This window comes from Oncorhynchus mykiss, chromosome 27 (assembly GCF_057628025.1).
Source record: "Oncorhynchus mykiss isolate SJ-2025 chromosome 27, ASM5762802v1, whole genome shotgun sequence".
Lineage (NCBI taxonomy): Eukaryota > Metazoa > Chordata > Actinopteri > Salmoniformes > Salmonidae > Oncorhynchus > Oncorhynchus mykiss.
In genome coordinates, this window is record NC_143048.1 from 20,883,920 (window position 1) to 20,898,288 (window position 14,369).

The 14,369-nt window shown below is 43.7% G+C and overlaps 1 protein-coding gene across 50 annotated transcripts in view; it reads right to left on the minus strand.

The window, feature by feature from the left end:
- LOC110507708 (uncharacterized) overlaps positions 1-14,369 on the minus strand; it is a 112,556-nt gene that overhangs the window by 61,679 nt on the left and 36,508 nt on the right. For 49 of the 50 annotated variants that reach the window (XM_090223521.1, XM_090223560.1, XM_090223552.1 and 46 more), the window contains 7 exons: positions 7,627-7,752; positions 7,270-7,407; positions 6,385-6,417; positions 4,415-4,501; positions 4,273-4,320; positions 4,036-4,098; positions 3,737-3,847 (listed from right to left, as the gene is read on the minus strand). In XM_090223521.1, coding sequence (XP_090079647.1) covers positions 3,737-3,847; positions 4,036-4,098; positions 4,273-4,320; positions 4,415-4,501; positions 6,385-6,417; positions 7,270-7,407; positions 7,627-7,752 — 606 coding nt within the window. The remainder of the gene's footprint in view (positions 1-3,736; positions 3,848-4,035; positions 4,099-4,272; positions 4,321-4,414; positions 4,502-6,384; positions 6,418-7,269; positions 7,408-7,626; positions 7,753-14,369) is intronic. The other variant, XM_036965318.2, reaches the window with a different exon arrangement.

Genomic DNA, 14,369 nt, shown 5'->3' on the forward strand with positions numbered 1-14,369 from the left:
ATCAAATTGATCAGAAATACAGTGTAGACATTGTTAATGTTGTAAATTACTATTGTAGCTGGAAACGGCAGATTATTTATGGAATATCTACATAGGCATACAGAGGCCCATTATCAGCAATCCTCACTCCTGTGTTCCAATGGCACGTTGTGTTTGCTAATCCAAGTTTATCATTTTAAAAGGCTAATTGATCATTAGAAAACCCTTTTGAAATTGTTAGCACAGCTGAAAACTGTTGATCTGATTAAAGAAGCAATAAAACTGGCCTTCTTTAGACTAGTTGAGTATCTGGAGCATCAGCATTTGTCAGTTCGATTACAGACTCTAAATGGCCAGAAACAAGACCTTTCTTCTGAAACTCGTCAGTCTATTCTTGTTCTGAGAAATGAAGGCTATTCCATGAGAGAAATTGGCAAGAAACTGAAGATCTCGTACAATGCTGTGTACTACTCCCTTCACAGAACAGCACAAACGGTCTCTAACCAGAATAGAAAAAGGAGTGGGAGGCCCCCGGTGCCCAACTGAGCAAGAGGACAAGTACATTAGAGTGTCTAGTTTGAGAAACAGACACCTCACAAGTCCTCAACTGGCAGCTTCATTAAATGGTAACCGCAAAACACCAGTCTCAATGTCAACAGTGAAGAGGCGACTCCAGGATGCTGGCCTTTTAGGCAGAGTTGGTAAGAAAAAGCCATATTTCAGACTGGCCAATAAAAATAAAAGGTTAAGATAGGCAAAATAACAGACACTGGACAGAGGAACTCTGCCAGTAGTGTATATACAGTGGGGCAAAAAAGTATTTAGTCAGCCAACAATTGTGCAAGTTCTCCCACTTAAAAAGATGAGGCCTGTAATTTTCATCATAGGTACACTTCAACTATGACAGACAAAATTAGAAAAAAAATCCATAAAATCACATTGTAGGATTTTTAATGAATTTATTTGCAAATTATGGTGGAAAATAAGTATTTGGTCAATAACAAAAGTTTATCTCAATGCTTTGTTATATACCCTTTGTTGGCAATGACAGAGGTCAAACATTTTCTGTAAGTCTTCACAAGGTTTTCACACACTGTTGCTGGTATTTTGGCCCATTACTCCATGCAGATCTCCTCTAGAGCAGTGACGTTTTGGGGCTGTTGCTGGGCAACACGGACTTTCAACTCCCTCCAAAGATTTTCTATGGGGTTGAGATCTGGAGACTGGCTAGGCCACTCCAGGACCTTGAAAAGCTTCTTACGAAGCCACTCCTTCGTTGCCCGGGCGGTGTGTTTGGGATCATTGTCATGCTGAAAGACCTAGCCACGTTTCATCTTCAATGCCCTTGCTGATGGAAGGATGTTTTCACTCAAAATATCACGATACATGGCCCCATTCATTATTTCCTTTACACGGATCAGTCGTCCTGGTCCGTTTGCAGAAAAACAGACCCAAAGCATGATGTTTCCACCCCCATGCTTCACAGTAGGTATGGTGTTCTCAGCATTCTTTGTCCTCCAAACACGACGAGTTGAGTTTTTACCAAAAAGTTCTATTTTGGTTTCATCTGACCATATGACATTCTCCCAATCTTCTTCTGGATCATCCAAATGCTCTCTAGCAAACTTCAGACGGGCCTGAACATGTACTGGCTTAAGCAGGGGGACACTTCTGGCACTGCAGGATTTGAGTCCCTGGCTGCGTAGTGTGTTACTGATGGTAGGCTTTGTTACTTTGGTCCCAGCTCTCTGCAGGTCATTCACTAGGTCCCCCCGTGTGGTTCTGGGATTTTTGCTCACCGTTCTTGTGATCATTTTCACCCCACGGGGTGAGATCTTGCGTGGAGCCCCAGATCGAGGGAGATTATCAGTGGTCTTGTATGTCTTCCATTTCCTAATAATTGCTCCCACAGTTGATTTCTTCAAACCAAACTGCTTACCTATTGCAGATTCAGTCTTCCCAGCCTGGTGCAGGTCTACAATTTTGTTTCTGGTGTCCTTTTACAGCTCTTTGGTCATGGCCATAGTGGAGTTTGGAGAGTGACTGTTTGAGGTTGTGGACAGGTGTCTTTTATACTGATAACAAGTTCAAACAGGTGCCATTAATACAGGTAACGAGTGGAGGACAGAGGAGCCTCTTAAAGAAGAAGTTACAGGTCTGTGAGAGCCAGAAATCTTGCTTGTTTGTAGGTGACCAAATACTTATTTTCCACCATAATTTGCAAATACATTCATTAAAAATCCTACAATGTGATTTTCTGGATTTTTTTTTCTCATTTTGTCTGTGGGAGAACTTGCACAATTGGTGGCTGAGTAAATACTTTTTTGCCCCACTGTATATAACATTCTATTGATTGCAAGAATTTAGAATAATCGTTTAAATAGAAAAATGTTTTTTGAATTCGGCGTTGTCTCTGCGTTGTCTCTCAAGACTCTTCCCAACTATTTTGCAATTTATATGGCACAGCTGTCAATTTTTTGGGTCCATAAATTAAATTGGTATATGTTTTTATTTATCACAATTTTCTTCAACCATTTATGGTCTTTAATGCAGGGCCGACAGACAAGGTCCTTACTTTTTCCCCCTTCTACTTGCCTCTTCCATTTTTTGTGGTAATGTTGCAATTAGTTAGTTGTAATTTTGGGTAGAATACACATTTCCATATGTCTGCGTTAGCTGCATGTGTGACAACTCTATGTATGGTATCATTTACAAAAATGTTACATAAAATGTTATGTTTTTTCTATCAATTAGTATATTTGAGTTTAACCACAATATTTGTTGTATTATTTGTTCTGTCTTTTCAGGTGGATTAAAACTGAAATTGCAACAAACTTTCTAAGGCTTGTTTAACAAATAATGATATTTTGGAGATGATTTTGTTTTCGAACAACCAAAAGTGAGCAGTTGTAATCTGAATAAAGGGAAAAGGCCATTGAACATGGGGTAAGACATTCCTACTAATTTACTAGAGAACCATTTCGGATTTAAGTATACTTTTTGTATGACTGATGCCTTTAGTGAGAGGTCTAATGCTTTAATATTTAATCATCTATTCCCTCCGAATTCATATTTGTTGCATAAGTAGGCCCTTTTAATTTGTCTGGCTTGCCATTCCAAATAAAATTGAATATTTTTTGTTCATATCATTTAAAAAGCAGGTGTTGGCAAAACCATAAGCAAATAGGTAAACTGATATGACTAAAGAGTTAATCAGGGTGATTTTTCCACAAATAGACAGGTATTTTCCTTTCCATGGTAGCAAGATCTTATCTATTTTTGCTAAATTTCTATAAAAATGTATTGGATTGAGAATTTCTTCCTTTCTATCCTCACTGGTATTAGTTGTCTCGGTGTCTTCCTTTGTTTGGGAGGCTTCCTATACCTTAGTTGAGTGTCCTCAGCCGCGTAGGTCCATGTTATTAAGCATTTTGATGGTTCAGAGGCCAGTTGTCAGGAGTTTATTACGAATTTTGGACTTTTGAGACGGTACTCAGAACTATACGTGCATCTCTGCCAAAAGGCCACCAGAAGTGTTATAGTTGTTTTTAAGTAACTAATGGAGGATTGCCACCTCCAGTTTACCTGCACACGCCAAATGATAATACACTTGTTTTAACACTAGCTATGTGTCCATCTCTATAGATTCCATGATGGCAATGCAAAGACTCAAAAATTTAGCTTCATTATCAACATTTTAGCTGTGAATTGATAGTAGAAAATAAAGTAGTAGTCATTAAATTGTCCGATGACAAACCTTGTGTTTTGGGTGTTTTGAGTGGGTATCCATGGAATACTCCTGGCTGCATTGGTCCTCCATAACCAACACGACCCGAACCTCCTGGTCCCTGTTGTCCTCCACCTGGCACTGTAGAGGACAAATCATATCAGACAGACAGACAGACAGGTGACAGACAGGTGACAGGCAGAAAGACAGACAGACAAGACATGAAAACAATGTGATCTGTAGATGCATGCATGTTACAGGTATCCCAATCAAATGTCATGTCATCAAATATGTTATTGCATGTTTTATTAAAAGCATGATTGACTTACATGATTTGGGATTGAGTCCGTTCCCAGTGGCCACACCGGGCAACACTCCACGACCACCAAACCCTGCAGATATGAAAAGGGGATCAGATAATTAGCAAATGAATGGATATCACAGCATGCAAATCCCTGAGTTACATCAACCTGTATTAAATCCATGAAGGGAGGATATGGTTAAACATTATTTGACATAATGTGATTTATGTGGGTTTGACTTTCAGAGAAAGAGAATAGGCACACCTTGTCCTGGCACCTGGCCACCTTGGTAAAGTCCAGGCACCCCCACACCTGCAAAGACCAATGCAATCAATGATTTTATACGGCATCCAATAGCATTCATCATATTTTGTACACGTGCATAGTTATATAAACACTCACTCACCTGGTACTCCTCCTTTTGGAGCCTTTCCTTTTCTGGCACCTGGTCCCAGCCCTCCTCCAGGTTGGCCAGTCTGAGGAAAAGCAGGGGCTGAAAGAGACACATAGTAGAGACATTACATACTATAGTAACAACTAATCACATACTAGTGAGTCCCGCGTCAATATTGTGAATCAGCATAGCTAGTGTACATTACACTTCTAGAGGATAATGATAAAACATTGAACATTGTCAAGAGAAAAGGTAGGACTGGATGGCATGATTTCAGCTTTGTGTGTGTCTCTTATTTCCTACGGGCACTGCAGCTCCTGTTCCTGCACCTTCAGGTCCCCTTGAGTTTGTCATCATCATCATCATCATCATCACAGTGATCAAAGAATGTGGACAATGCAAATGTTTATCCAGAGTTGTTCTGAGAGGCAGAGAGGCTCTATGGCACTCTATTCTGTGTAAAGTGCACAACGTTTGACCAGGGCCCATAGGGCTCTGGTCTAAAGTAGTACACTATGTAGGGAATAGGGTGCCATTTGGGACACAGACCACAATAATGCATGGTATTTGTCTTGCCTCATCAAATGCTTCATTTCTTTGGCTCTTTGGTTATCCCCTACGCAGGAAATTAGCTGTCAGCTCTGGCTCTTGAGGGCTTGGCAGTCGGGATAAAAGTTTTAATTTATTTGTTTAACCTTCTCTTTCTATATTAAAATCCACCAATCCTTCTCTCCAAGGAACAGACATTACGCAGTGCCTTTTGTATGTGGTGAACGAACGAAGGGATTCAGAGAAACAAGGGAAGACTGGCAACAGAGAGAATGGAGAGGAATGCTGCTGTTCTCACTGAAAGGGGTTTGGATGGAATGGGATTGTTTTGTTGGAATGCCATGAAAAGAGTCAAGATAGGGTTGAGGAGCATTGCACGAGCTGTATCGGCCTGTGACTGAGGGCCTTGTCAACTGCCAACCAATATTTAAACACAGGCTCTTTGCCATAATGCTAGGCCATGATACCCTTCATTGAACATACTCTAATAGGCTGACCACACCGCTCGCGTCGCGTGCACGAGCGTTGCAAAATACATTTTGAAATCTATGTCATTCAATTATTGCACCCACACTGCTCGCGCACGTCAACGAGCGTCTGCGTTGCCAAGGGCTAAAATAGAATTCCTTTCTATTTCTGATGCAGATCGCGCTGCAAGTCCTGCCTCTCCCATCTCCTCATTGGTTTATTGAATCAGGTACCTACGTGCCATCTCCTCATTGGTTATACCCACGTGGGTGATTGAAAGACGAACTGTGTTGCCAGTTGGTGTAGTAATACTATGAAAGTTTAGATGCCAATCACCATATAAGTTCAAAGATGAAAAAGCCTGGAAGGAGGAGAGATGACTAGAAACGATTTGGTTGACCGTTTTATGTGTGGATTAATTGTCGGAGTAGAGGACCTTGTGCATTTCAGGTAAAATAACAACTCAATGTTTATATCCCAGGACAAATTAGCTAGCAACAGCAAACTAGCTAAATATGACAAATTAGCTAGCAAGTGCAAGCTAACTAGCTAAATTGCCATAAATGTTTAATGCTTTTCGACCTGTCCCCAAATTAATATAATTGGTTCAGAGTTTGTTTTGATTTTAACCTGCGTGTCCTGATCACGTTTTGGTGTGGGGGAACAAAATAAATGAATGCACGATGGCGCACGCGTGCAGCCGGTTTGGGTTCCATGTAAAACAACGTAGTTCAGGCAATATTGTTTAATAATAACAATCTACACCAATCTATAAATCATGTCAAAAGTTTGGATGCAATTGATGTGACATTTTTTCTCACAGCATGTGAGCACACAAACCTATATAAGTTATTGAAAGCTGTACAGTTCGAGAGTGTTAGATCACTAGTTCTAAAATGGCTGCTGCGACTAGGATTTCAATTTCAGTTCACCCTGGGTGCTAACATGGTGCCCATGCCACTCACCAAGACCTGGCTGTAATCCACCACCGCCATAGCCTGTAGAGAAACACAGAAACAAAATGTAGGTTGGTTTATAGTTTGTTGTGATTTATGTGTGTTTGGTTGTTTTATAGCTTTACACAACACAGATAAATCCATAGCAACATTATTGAATGGCAATAAAATGTTTGTTTTTTTATACAAAACATCTTACCTAGCTATCTAAAGATGAAAGCACTAATTGTAAGTCGCTCTGGATAAGAGCGTCTGCTAAATGACTAAAACGTAAATTGCAATACTATCACGTAGACAAATGCTGGTCCATCCCTCCCGGAGGACAATGCCTCAGGACTACCTGGCCTGATGACTGGTTGCTGTCCCCAGTCCACCTGGTCGTGATGCTGCGCCAGTTTCAACTGTTCTGCCTGTGACTATGGAACACTGACCTGATCACCTGACGTGCTACCATCTCTACCGCACCTGCTGTCTCTAACTCTGAATGCTCTGCTATGAAAAGCCAACTGACATTTACTCCTGAGGTGCTGACATGTTTCACCCTCTACAACCACCGTGATTATTATTATTTGACCCTGCTGGTCATCTATGAACGTTTGAACAACTTGGCCATGTACTGTTATAATCTCCACCCAGCACAGACAGAAGAGGACTGGCCACCCTTCAGAGCCTGGTTCCTCTCCAGATTTCTTCCTAGGTTCCTGCCTTTCTAGGGAGCTTTTCCTAGCCACCCGGTCTTCTACATCTGCATTGCTTGCTGTTTGGGGTTTTAGGCTGGGTTGCTGTATAGCACTTTGTGACATCTGCTGATGTAAAAAGGGCTTTATAAATACATTTGATTGATTGATTGATAGAGAAGCATGGCTTTGAAAATGTCTTCTGTCTGTACAGTACCTGGTTGTAGTCCACCTCCTGCCCCATAGCCTGGCTTGGGTCCTGCCTTCTGTCCCAGCCCACCTCCAGGGAAGTAGCCCCCAGCACCACCTCCTCCATACGGCGAGCCTCCATACGGCGAGCCTCCTCCATAACCAGCTGAGGAGAGGGGAGAGAAGCCATGTGTGGTTATTAATCCAACCCTTTAACACTCTGTGTCTCATTGTGTCATATTGTGAAGCGCTTTATCGGTGGCCAGGAATGATCGGTAGCCTAAGTGGTCTTTTAGCATAGTATTAGCTTGAACAGCACTAAGACACAGGGTCAGTACAATTGGTGGTCCAAGAACCTGAACCTGAAGTGACACTGCTACTGTACCTCCAGGCTTAGCGTATCCTCCTCCAAGGGCTCCTGCTCCTAGACTGCCTGCTCCAGGACCAGCTCCATATCCTCCACCACCAAGACCACCAACCCCAACACCACCAGCACCAAGGTTTCCATAACCTCAGAGAGAGAGTGAGAGTATGAGGCAGTATTAGTGAACATAATTTCAGATCCACATGAAGTGCGTAGGTTGTGCACAGAAAATAGAGGTTTGACTTGGTTGTATATAGTAGGTCTCAAGGAGTGCTGGTGGTGGTAATGTCAGATTGTGCCTACTAGAGGGAGTCAGAGGCTGAGAGAGGAACAGCTAATCTCTAGTGGCTGCTGCAGCAACAGGTTTTTGGCATGCTGCAACAGTCTCTATGGGGATAAAAATGTATTCTTCCCACATGGTAATCATACATAAATTAAGTCATATTCCAGCTTGGGTTTCTTATTGTTGACAAGAACAGCGGGAGAGAAGAGGGGAAAAGGAGGGTAGAGAGGAGGCAGATGATTCCGGACATGGCCCAGCTGTCCGCGGACAGCAGTGGAGAGAGAGAAGAGAGGCGGGGAGGAATGCAAAGGGTTAGCGATAGAACAAGACAGGGTTTCATCCTCTAGTCAAAACAATTGTGGGCAACGTCCTGCCAAGGCCTTGACATCCCCACCACACTAAGCTAGGTCCTCCAGATCTCCTCCTATCCGTGCTCCACCTCCCGTTGCTCAACCAACAGCTGACACGTGGTGATGAGAGTAGAGAAAGAGGAGGAAGAGGCGAGACAGACGCTAAGCTAAACAGCCTCGTACTAATCCACCTCCTTTAAACCTTTTCATTCCATTGCTCAACCAACGACATTCTTAGAAACAAGGAGGTGATGAGGAGGAGGCAGCACAGGGCTGAGGAAGAGGCAAAACCAGGTCGTTCATTAGTCTAAATGGTACAGTACACTCCCTTGGCCTGGGGTTGGACAGCCAGTCTATCTCAAAGCTGTTGGTTTTTCATAGCTCTCAGAGGAGACAAAAGACCAGCACAGAGGGTTGGAATGTCTCACTGGCAGCTCTCTGTTTAGGAGAGGAGCACGGGCCAGTCTGAGGTATGTGTGTGTGTGAGAGAGAGACACACACACACATTCTCTCTCTTTCTCTTTGGCTGTGTGAGACTCGCTTAGCGCTCAGGGTTGACCGCCACCTGCTACGCTGCTCTGAACCCTCTGATCACAGACCAGGAGACGAAAGGCAGACACCACCAACCCTTCCTGTTAGGGAACACTGTGTGTGTGTGTGTGTGTGTGTGTGTGTGTGTGTGTGTGTGTGAGCAAGAGAAAGCGAGAGAGAGCATCATTACAACAGTGTATATATGACATTTGAAATGCATTTTTCTTTTGGAACTTTTGTGAGTGTAATGTTTACTATTCATTTTGTATTGTTTATTTCACTTTTGTTTATTATCTATTTCACTTGCTTTGGCAATGTAAACATATGTTTCTCATGCCAATAAAGCCCCTTAAATTGAAATTGAGAGAGAGAGAGAGCACGAGAGAGAGGGGGGAAGGCAAGGAGAAAGAGAAGAAAGAAAGAAAGAGTGGGCAGACTCTCACACCAGGTTCAAAGACAGTAGAGACAGCAAGGCCTTCCCAGTCACCACATGACTCCATTTTTTTCTGGCTCCAACATCACTGGATCTCACTTGTATAAAACAGCTGAAAGGGAAGCTACTCTACAGTAACTGTAATGCCCTCAAAGTCATGTATTTTTCTCTTTAAGAGAACATGCTCTGTCCGGACCATTGCTCACTGGCAACCCTCTACAGAATGTATCATCGAGACACATACGAGCTCAGTACAAAAGTTGTTTTAGTCATATTTACCCAAAGCTGTCAGCTCCAACAGGCAGGCCTTTGTCTGAGGCATAATATTACAGCATGTCAGTTCACACACATATGCCTGTCTTGGCTCACACATTAACTTGTTGGAAGCAAGTGTACTGCAAGACCCAAGTTTGTTTGCTGTAATGAACCGCACACATGGAAACTCCGTTGACCTGACCTTGACTAGCTGTGAAACACACTGTTTCTCCTCCAAGGTACTGTTATTTGATGTAAAGACATTCAATTAGCAGATTACTGACAGGTCACTATAGTGTACGTGAGACAAAATGGCTGTCTGTCTTGGTGAGACATGCAGAGCCATAGGGCTAATGGAAACCAAACCGGCAGTGGACCCGAGAGCGAGAGAAGCCGTGAAAAGGTCAAAGACATTAAATACAAGACAGATGGGACAGAAAAACAATCCTGCACAGCACAGGAGAGAGAGAGAGTGGCAGAGCCAGAAAATTATAAAGTGATAATAATGCAGTTTAATGCATCATACTTTCGCTCTGTTTGAATGACAAATTGGTCCAATGTCTATGTAGTATGTGATAGGTACATTGGACCAATTTGTCATTCAAACAGAGCGAAAGTATGATGCATTAAACTGCATTATTATCACTGTAGCTGGCCAGACAAACTGGCGAAACAAATGAGTGCTTTCAGGTCATCGATTCTGTTGCTACAGTATGGGTCATGTAACGGAGAACAGTGGGTCTGATTTCAATAGTGTTTCTAAAACGCTGTCCTATTCTCTCCTATCTGTTACCACATAGTTTAGGCAAGGCAATCCAACAATCAAGAGTTCTCGTCTGTCTGTCTGTCTCTGTCTCTGTCTCTCTCATCTAGTCTAGTCTGGTGATCGGGTCACAGCAGCTCTGCAGATCAGGCCTGTTGTGTTAAAAGGGGCAGGCAGAGGGAGGCAAACATGAGAAGGGAAAGAAAGATGGATCCACTCTCTCACTTCTAGCCTGTGATATCCCCCCTCTCCCGGAACCAGCTGGAGCTGGTGAAGAGTTTAATTTAAGAGAGTGGAGAATTCCATGGCAGCGTTCCTCGGTAACTGGCGGCAGGCAGGGCGGTGAGAGCGGAGAGCGAGACCTGGGATAGGAGCTTCAGAACTCCGGAATGCCCAGGAGATCTCTGGGACCTCTTCCTCGCTGTCTCTGTCTCCAGCGGAGTAGAATGACCTCACAAACATGACAAGAGTGTGAGACTGGAGTCACGGTAGATTATCGAGGCCAGAGATTATAAATGTAGAGCCAAACAGAGCTATAGGCTTCTACTTTTCCAGCCCTGGCTCTGTATGAGCATGTTGAGCAGCCCGATCGCTATAGAATAGCTAGAGAATGTGGAAGGATGTGGATAGATGATACGGTAGGATAACCAGGCTTACAGTCAGCCATGATCTAAAACCAACACTAGTAATGACACAGTCTGAGATTGTCCTCTGATGTTCTGATAAGATGTGAGTCTGAAATCATTTGGATGCCTATTACATTAAAGCTACAATCTGCTCTCATGTCCTTGGAGAATCTGTGGTTAGCTGTGACTGACAGGTGGACTCCAGCCCCCAGCCTCAGGTGTGGACTGATGTAAAATTCCACTTTATAGGCACATTACACATCATAATAGATGTCTTGCGCTGTCATTACAGCCGATGGTATCAGTAATCAAATGATCATGATGTAGTGGGTATGGTGCATTCTAGCGCACAATGAAGGACAAGGAAGAGTGACGTTAGGTACAAGCGGTGATTCCAGATGGTGTGAGTGGGACACCCCGTAGCTCCCCCATCATCTTTCTTCCCACCCCCCTTCTCTCCTCCTTAATCCCCCTTTCTCTCCCTCTGGTGAACTCCCCTGCTCCTTGTCACTTCCAGGTTCTCCAAGCTGTCAGTCATGAAGAAGCTATGTGGAGCGGATCTAAGAGGCATGCTGGATTGATTAAACACACACGCACACACACACACACTACCCTGGTCGGTGACAACAAGCCAGGCTCTTAGTTGGCGGTGAGCCCTTCGTTTTCTCCTTCCTTTCCATGGAGTTGTCAGAGAGATGTCCCAAAGCCATGTCCCTGCCAGAGGACCCCAAGTACTGAACTGTCAGGGAGTTTTGGCTTCTACAAACAGGCCAGGGTGGTGGTGGTTTCAGACCCAGGGCTCTGGGCATCTCTCATTCAGTTTATGTCTATGCCTTAAGCCAGTGTTTAGGCCCAAATGAATGGAATAAAAGCTGGAGGAATTGGAGGTATTTTTTTGGACCCCCGAGCCTATTTTCTGGTTATTTACATTTGGTCGTTATAAGAATTGGTCCAGGTTCGGATTTGTTTGTCCTGCGGTTGATGTATACTCTGTGCCGAGCCTGGCAGTGACGCACGTGTTTGCATAAACTAGCTAATACCCACCCAAATACACCAAGACACACATTTACACACACACTCTGAGGGGGCGAGCAGCTCTTTTGAATGGCTCCAATTTACAGGCTGTTGTAAAACGATCCATTGTACTTATGTGGATTACAGAGAAGCCACCGGGCCAAGCCTAGCCCTGCCTAGTGACATTCACTCGCTCACACACAAACACACACACTTACATATAAACTTTCACGCCAGCACCGCCTGCTTTTAACTAACCTTCCCACCAAACCTCCATCCTCCATTTCACGATGACAACATCTGTCTAATCACATGCCTTCATGTAAAGAAGTTATTACACTTGATTACCGTTTCGCTCATTCACACAGAGCTGCGTGAGTCATGAGTCATGACATATCCACTCATTGAGTTTGCGATGAATGACATCATTGTTTATGCCACAATTCATATAGTATGTCACCCCGTTGCTCTTTTCCCATTCAAACAGACCACACAGCCTCCTGCTCTCCCCCTTTTTTTTTAGCTCTCCTCAGACTTTCTTTAGGCTCTGTACAGGAGAGAGTAAGAGGTTCTGACGTGCCTCTATCCTGGTACGTTTTCATCCTGGTCCAAAGGAATCAAATCAAATGTATTTATATAGCCCTTCGTACATCAGCTGATATCTCAAAGTGCTGTACAGAAATGCCAGGAATGCCATAGTTGCTGTGCCAGGGCTGAGCACTGCAATAATATCATAATAAACAGGTAGACGTGTTGGCCAGTATGAGAGATGGGTCTAGGGATATACAGTAGTATACTCCTGAGATATTATTATGACCCATCTCTCATACTGGGTAGCGTGGCCGACCAGTCTAAGGCACTGGATTAATGCTCCAGTCTCTACGGAGGCGTGGGTTCAAATCCCACTGCCACGATCTAGGGGCGGCAGGTAGCCTGGCGGGTAGGAATGTTGGGCCAGTAACTGAAAGGTTGCTGGATCAAATCCCAGAGCTGACAAGGCTTAAATGCAGAAGACACCAGTGACCATGGTAACATTCCCAGATGGTCCACATATTCATTTCACTGCCTGCCTGCTGAATATTTTTCTGACAAGTCAGGGTTGAGAAATTATACAAGCATTAAACAGGTCACTGTGGCCGTGGCCGCAATCTGGATCACACTGAGAGAGCTCACCTGTCAGTGATGAACAACACACTACACAATAACACAACAAATTAAGTGATAACAGATATACACAGCAGGTACCAGCTAAGACACCCACAAAGCATCCTTTACAATGAGTATAAGATAATAAACCTACCCACATTTCATACAAATCCATTAGGTCTATGTGTTAAAGCTTGTAACAGTATGTAGAGTTGGGAGCTGCATAATGCAACCAGCTTTCCCAAATAATAGGGTGATATTGTAGCTATTAGGTGATAACATCAAGTTAAATTATCTAGTTTAACTATGATTGATTCATAACATGCTTATTCCAGGCTCCATTGTCTTGCACTTTGTTGCTGAGCTAACAGAAGACTCAGGCCTGTGGTTTAGGGCTCTATTTAATCTGGATCGCTGAAGCATTAAAGATTGTGCGATAGAAATGCAAAGGTTATTTCTGATTGAGCTGACATATACACTGTAACGTTGAACTTCAGCGATATGGATTGAATAGAGCCCCTAGTCTGACAGTGACTGTTACTGAGGTCGTTCCAGTGACAATTTAGCTTAATGAACGTCTGGGGAAATGGGAGCAGAGAGATTTCTCCATCTCTGCATAAACAACACTTACGCTGCTCGGCCAGATGGATGTGGAGAGTGCTGCTCGCTTCAGACCAGAGCCACTGGCAAGGGGATAGGTTGGGGCTGCACAGACAGACACACTGGCAGGGGTAGGAGAGGGGGAGGGGGGGGGAGGGAGGGGAGGGGAGGGAAACAGTAAAGGCAGGGGAGAGGGCTGCTCGCTCCAGACCCACTGGCAGCAAACCGTAAAGACTTGGGAGAAGTGGAGGCTTCAGTCCAGAACCCCTGGCAGACTGTGCATGGGAGAGAGGTTGAGGAGACTTGGCCAGGAGACACATGGGGAGAGTCATCTTCCACTGACCGCAAACTGCTAATAACTGTGAGAACATGGTCAGCACAACGAACAAGACCACAGGAACACAACTACAAAGAGACCATCATGAGAACACAGCTGGTACTGAATATAGTAACTTGTAGCACAAGGAAGTCAACTTTTGTCATAATCCAGCATTCAGTTTCATCTTTAAGATACATTAAAGCAACAGATAAAATTCAGTGAGAAAACTCATCAGAATCGATAGTCCTCTGAATTAAAAGTCCATCTTACTGGGGCTGGACACAGTGGACTCATTCACAAGGATAACAAACAAACTTTTTAAATATTTTTTTTACTCATTTATTAAAATGTTCAACGACATCACCCCTGCACAGACCCACATGCTCCCACCGCCTCCATCTCCAGGGTCCAGCCCATTGTGTCTCTCCGCACCCTCATATGCCA